A 7,299-nucleotide genomic window follows, 5' to 3' on the forward strand; every position below is an offset into this window, starting at 1 on the left:
GAAAAGCATCTACAGCACAAGCGAGACCTCTTCCACAATTTCATCAACTTAAAAAAGACTTTCGATAGAGTGTGGCACGATGGCCTATATGGAAGATCATGAGAGATTTTGGTACAGACGAACAATTGGTGCAGGTTATTCAGGCTCTCTATATGCCAACTCAAGCAGTGCAGTGCTTTTGAACGGCCAGTTGGGAGAGTTCTTCAAGACAACGGTTGGAGTGAGGCAGGGTTGCTTACTCTCTCCTGTCTTATTCAATCTGTTCCTGGAGAAGATCATGCAGGAAACTCTACAGAACCACCGTACTTCAATCTCAATTGGCGGTAGACCCGTCAGTAATCTTCGAGTCGCAGATGATATCGACCTCATGGGGGCACCAACAGAGCATTACAGGACCTCATCAACAGACTGGTGGACAGAGCAGAGGTATATGGCATGGAAGAGAGCACAGTAAAGTCCAAAGTGATGGTCAATAGCCCAAACAATATTAGTGCAAACATCACTATGAATGGAGAGACCTTAGACGAGGTAACAAGCTTCAAATACCTGGGATCAACTATCTACAAGGACGGCACCTGTACGGGGGAAATTGGAACCAGGATAGCCACAGCAACAGCAGCGATGGCTAGACTCAACAGAATATGGAAGAGCAACATGTGCTTCAACACAAAGTACAAGTGTACATGCTATTCAGGTCTCTCGTCATCTCCATTCTCCTCTATGGCTGCGAGACGTGGACAATACTGGCCGAATCAGAAAAGCGAATCCAAGCTTTTGAGAGCAAATGCCTGATGAGACTGCTTGGCATCCACTACTGGGAACGCAAAACCAACGGGCCTCAAGTGACTCTCCTACAAATGGTCAAGAGACGCAAGCTGGCCTGGTTTGGTCATGTTACTAGGCATGACTGCCTCTCAAAGACTGTGATGCAGGGCACTGTAGAAGGTGGACGCTGCCGCGGCCAACAGAGAAAGAGCTGGTTGGACAATGCGAAGGAATGGACAGCTCTACCCTTGGCAGACCTCCTCATAGCAGCCCAAGATAGAGCCGGATGGAAACGGTCGACCGCTTACTATTCCTCGTGCCTCCCTAACGATCACAGAGGTCGAGGGATAAGTAAGTAAGTAAATGAAAGAGATATTGTTCCGAGGGGTGAAGGTGAATGTGTGAGTCTCTTCAATTTGTCTCCCTCTACAAAAGGCTGTTGTTTCTAACAATCTGTTAATACCACACCGTCTCGATCCTTTATTCAGTACCGTCGTTATAAGTTATCAAGTTTCTAAAAATCTCCTCTACTTTTTCTTACTCAAGTTGCAAGTTATCATAATTATCTGATATAACAAACTATATGAAATACAATCAACGGAATAGAATAGATTATGTCGAAACTAATGGTCAAGTATTTTTGGCATTCCTTCCCAATGACATAAAAAATATTTGTTATTTTTTCTTGAGTTTTCCGATTAGAAATATCCCTGAATTTTAAATTGAAGGAGCAACATTGTCTTGTATATCGAAAGATTCCGTAGTAAGTTATCATTTATGTTAAATTTTCTTTGCTGAATACCTGTAGCTTAAAATTTGTGGATCCATTTTGAAACACAGTGCCAAACGAGTACCAAAAACAATGCTTTTGATATTAGTCCATGGGCCAAGACCCGGAAAATGGGTTATTGGAATGGTACCACCTGAGGTGGCAAAACCTTTTTGGTGTCATTTTGTTTGTCGGACATAGATATGCTTATCAAGCTATGATAGCATTTCCAAATGAGTAGCTTAGTCATAATATATGAATTTCTAACCAATTTGATCCCGTTTTTATATCCCTATACTTCTGAATCGAAACTAACCGCTATACAAAGAAGAGCACTGCCTTCTGTCACTGAACTCTATAGAGTTCAGTGCCTTCTGTATGTCCACAGGTGTTCTGTTGTAAACGCTGTGCGCTTAGTCTTTATTCAAGGCATCGAAGGGAATATCCAAAGGGTTATGATGTCCACAGCTGTCACGCGGTGCGCTTTAATAGTCTTTATCTAGAACAATGTACCGTTATCATACAATCTAACGTTCCTAGTAAAAGGGATTATCTATACTGTTTTATACTACCCTCTCAACAAATACATCAGTTTTAAACAAAACTCACTCTGTTCATTTACAATTTTATTTATTATGATGTATTGTAGGTGTACCGGTACATTGTTTTTGCATTATCCTTCATTGTTGGATGGAGATAAAGCGACATTGGCGTAGTATTAGTGTTTCACCGTAGCAATTTCACCGGAAAATGATAAATAATGTAAAAATACGGTAAAATTCACGAGGAATAGCTTTTGTTGTTGTTGCTGTTTTTAGATAAAGGGATATACACTGTATTATAAGCTTTGGATATTCCCTTCGCTGCCTTGAATAAGCGCACCGCGTTTACAACAGAACACCTGTGAACATACAGAAGACAGTGATCTTCTTTGTTTAGCGGTTGGTCTCGATTCAGAAGTAAAGGGATAAAACAACGAGACCAAATTGGTTAAAAATTCATTTATTATGACTAAGCTACTCATTTGGAAATGCTATCATAGCTTGATAAGCATATCTACAAAAATGTTGTATGCCCGACAAACAAAATGACACCAAAGAGGTTTTGCCACCTCAGGTGGTACCAATATCTCAAATCTGGCCTGGCCCATGGACTATATATCATAGTAGTTGCTATATCCACGACGACCTTACTTTGAGAAAAAAAAAAGGTAATGCATGGAAAAGACCACTTCTTCATGAAATTGATAGTTGTTTATCTTGTTGTTTTTAACATGTTATCTAATTTTCGCTTGGTACAGAAATTCTGCATAAAGCTGAAATTGAATTGTATGAGGCATTATCTTTCACGTTTTCTAAAATGGTGGCCAAATATTACACAATATACATTACTTCGAATGCCAAATACATTTGATATACATGATAATATTCGATCGTGATTCAAGTGAGTTCTATTTTCGTATATCAGCAGAGGTTTCTTGCGTGTTTTTTTATTCTGCCAATCAAAAAAGAAAAAGAAAAAGAGAGAGACAAAAAAAAAATCACCAAACTATATCTGCACTACTCTACATTGGGCGATACCTGCACATCCTGCACTTGTACACTACACCGGCCCACTCCTGCACACTCTGCATGACTTCTGTCTATACTTGTCTACGCGAAACCATGCCCGCACACTGTGCGCTATACCACACCCACTCACCCTGCACTTCTCTACACGATTATCAAGGCTATAGGCCTACGCCCACACACTCTGCACTACATTTACTTTCTTTTGAGATACAGAGAAAAGATATCATACCAGAGAAAAGATATCATAAATGCAATCAGCTCGGAAAGTCGTTCACCGATTTGTTAACTTGCGTAGGTTAATGACGCTATCTTCATTCATTTCGCACTTCTACATTTTTGTTTCGTCATGTTTGTTTTGTTTACGTTTTTTGGGTGTTTTTTTTTTACAGGAGGTTGGCAGTGTACGATTTGAACTCTCGAGCAAGGACTATCCGATACACATTGTATACGAAGGAAGCTATGATAATCCATGCCCTAAACATAACTGCTTTCATCATGTCCATTCCCTTGATTATGTTTCTCATGTCGTTTGCGTAATGTTGTTGCAATTATTTCATCAAGAACACGAGAAAAAGAATCTGATGTAAAAGCAAAAATGAATCTGATGTAAAAGCAAAAAAAAAAAAAAGCTCTCAAACGTTTCATTATGATGGAATTGATGTGGCAATTACAGTCTTTGTTTAAATTTCATTAAAACACGTGTTTGAAAGAGTATGCTATGCAGCTCTAGTTGTTTCAAAATAGATATTATGATAGACTCCCTGATTGTGGAAGTAACCAACACGTTTCATAAGCCCAACTGCGTGCATGATTTTTGTTTTTGTTGTTGTTGTTGTTCTTGGTCACACACAGTGTGTGGCTCCATCGACTAAAAAAAACTTTTTTTTTTCTATTTGTCTTTTTTTAACGTGAAATTAAAGTGGCCCATGTAGCGTTAAAGAAGGGATGTAAAAAGAATTTCAGTTCAAGACAGTCATTGATTTTATTTTTCAAAATGTTCGTAATGCGAGCAGGGAGAAAGAGCACGTATAATTACCCAACACTAACTCGTTGCCTATACGATAAGCAGAGATCCAACAAGACTGCAGTTGGTAAGAGGCTACATTCCATTCCACTGCTACTATAACAATCATACTCTGTCCCCAACGCGTTGCAACGACTCCTTCTCCTATACCCTATATCGAGATGTCAAAAACCTCACAATGGTGGCGATGGATTTCCCTCCTCCTTACCTCCCTCCATCGCTGGCAGCAAACATTAAACAGTTTGGCGGGTATCTTTTCAGAGTTCCACCTCCTCCTCACCAAATGGTGCGTTTAGCTCCACCTCTTCCCGCCTATGCGGACAGACTCTGATGAGGTACCGTCTCACCCCTGCTCACCAGTGGTTCCTCCTCCCCTTCTTCATCCACCGGGCGAGATTCCACACCTTGAGCTTATTAGTCAACTCACACCTTCGGCATATCAATCAACAGGTAACGTATGATTTTTCGTGGCTGAGCAACAGGACAAGACGCTTAGTCGAGATGTTATATATTTCTGGCTGTTTGTTCAAATAAGATAAAACTCTCATCATCGATATTTCTTCTGATAAGGCAATATCCCCGTGTCTATGGCATGTCTCTTGAAATGAATGAGTACCTTTCTATTATAAATGAAATGATATGAAATTGAATGATATGAAATTTAATCATCATCAAATCCAATTTACTACATTTTCGTGGTCCATTGTTCGTCCTTTTGTCTATTGGTTTTCTTTGTGAATTCCTGTGAGTCGCTCGTTGCTAAACAACAGAATTAGCTCTACGACATTTCTGTCTATTTGAATAAACAGACGTATTTCTGATTAATGAATATCGAATTCAATCGGATTCCATCCACTGATCTCTTATACAAACGGCGTGTATAATAGAGATCAGTGCATGGTTCTACCTCTACTTAAAACAGGCTGCTGAAGCTTATCGTTGGGGGCGTCCTCCTCCAAATCAATTCAATTCAATCATAGTTTATTTCCAATCATCGAAAATCAAAAAAACATAGTACAAAGTATACATGTGATGAAATATTGTTCAAACGTTTGCATAAGATTCATGTAATATATATACGAGACATATTATAGAACAACATATAACATGTACAGTATTTAGGAAAACACTGTATAAATACTTCGTGGGCGAGCGGAAAATAAATTCGATTATGGAAAATAGTGATCCACTAAAAAGCATAGCTTGTCGGACGTGGATCGCTAGACAAATAATGAGTAAATTATATACTATTCTATAACAATATACATGTAATTATTTTGAGATACACCGGTTGGGAAAAAATATAGAATACCAATGCTAGTGCCCGGACACTGCTCACTGTACCACGTGTACCGGGAAAATATGACAAGGACAACACGTTCGTACACACATTCAATTACCCACACGTATACACTGTAAGACGCGAGACAGTACCGAGAGGAGAGAAGACGGTAACAATACAAGTCTACGAAGAACAAGAGACAGGAAAGGAAGAGGAGAGAAGAAAGAAGAGAAGTCTGCACACAGAACACGCCAAGTGCTGCGACATCAGGACAAGTGAAGGCTCAAGCATAAATCAAAACAATTTAAATTATCTAAGATTATAAGTAGAAAGTAAATATTTTCTGAGTTTGTGTTTAAATGTAACAAATTTGGGGGAATCTTTTAAACTATTATCTAAATTATTCCAAAGTCTGGGTCCGGTATAAAGAAATGTATTTTGGGCATGTGCGGTTCTCATTAATGGAAGATGAAATTCGTCGGATCGTCGCGTGGGATAGTTATGAACATGACTATTTCGATGAAATGAATCATGGAATATTTTAGGTAAAAAGTTACTGTTGTAATTAAACATAAACTGGCCAAGTTGAAACACATACAAATCATTTACTTTTAATATTTTATGGTCAGAAAACAAAGCATCTGTATGTTCTCGGGTATGTAAATTAAAAACAATTCTAAGCGCTTTCTTTTGCAGTAAAAGAAGTTTATCAAGTAACATCTGACATGTATTACCCCAAGCAAGAATCCCGTAGTTTAAATAAGGTAGTATCAAACTAGAATAAAGAGTTAATAATGCAGATGAAGGAAGATAATATTTTAATCTATTCATTACACCAATGTTACGTGATATAATTTTACATATGTTATCAATATGATTCCTCCATGAAAGCTTGTTATCGACACAAACACCAAGAAATTTAAAGGAAGAAACTTCTTCTAAAGGAGTAGTATCAAATGTTACATTGCCTGGGAGGCTATTTAAAGAATTACTAAAAAACATAACTTTTGTTTTTTTTAATATTTAATGACAATTTATTTGCGTATATCCATTGTATAACCTTTTTCAGTTCTTCATTGACTGTTCTTATTAAAATGTTTGGGTCAGGGTGAGAAAAAAAAAGGTTAGAGTCATCCGCGAATAATATGAAAGATAGTTTCTCCGAGGATCTATGAAAATCATTAATATAAATAATGAATAACAATAGGCCTAATAAACTCCCTTGTGGAACACCAGATGCAATTGTTTTACTTTGAGAGTCAAAGCCGTTGACATGTACAAATTGGGATCTTTCTGATAGGTAACTCGTGAACCACTCCAAGGCCTTTCCACGTATTCCATAATGAGACAGTTTGGCGAGAAGTATTCCGTGGTTAATCGTGTCAAAGGCCTTGGAGAAGTCCAAGAAGATACCTATTGTGTGTGAAAGTGTGTCGAGTGCGTGTGTGACTTTGTCGATGAGGGCAAGTAGTGCGTGTGTTGTGCTGTGATTTTCCCTGAATCCAAATTGAAAGTTTGAGAATATGTCGCAGGTTTTAAGAAAACGTACTGTCCTGATATAAACTATTCTTTCAAGAATCTTTAATAGAGATATGGGTCTATAGTTATTGACATCATCCTTCTCCCCTTTCTTGTAAATAGGAATTACTTTCGCAATTTTCATGCTATTTGGCACATGGCCAGTTGTAAGCGATGAATTGATAATGTGTACTAAGGGATCCACTATTTGAGGAATTATGTTTTTTATCAAATAGTTGTCAATTCCGTCATGGCCAGGACTTTTTCCTTCTTTCAAATTAGCAACAATCTTTATTATTTCTTCTTTATATGTTGGGTCAAAAAATATAGTTTTGGAGTTAGGTGTATCTAAAAAATCATTAAAAGATTA

The 7,299-nt window shown here is 38.0% G+C and overlaps 1 protein-coding gene across 1 annotated transcript; it reads left to right on the forward strand.

Moving 5' to 3' along the window:
• The first annotated feature begins 641 nt into the window (after positions 1 to 641).
• On the forward strand, positions 642 to 1,124 carry LOC139732512 (uncharacterized). The gene has a single exon (XM_071643372.1). It carries the CDS (start codon positions 642 to 644, stop codon positions 1,122 to 1,124), a length of 483 nt encoding a protein of 160 aa, XP_071499473.1.
• Positions 1,125 to 7,299: the final 6,175 nt, after the last annotated feature.

This window comes from Diadema antillarum, unplaced genomic scaffold (genome assembly GCF_040938485.1).
Source record: "Diadema antillarum isolate AM-2024a unplaced genomic scaffold, OU_Dant_1.0 scf00000024, whole genome shotgun sequence".
Classification (NCBI taxonomy): domain Eukaryota; kingdom Metazoa; phylum Echinodermata; class Echinoidea; order Diadematoida; family Diadematidae; genus Diadema; species Diadema antillarum.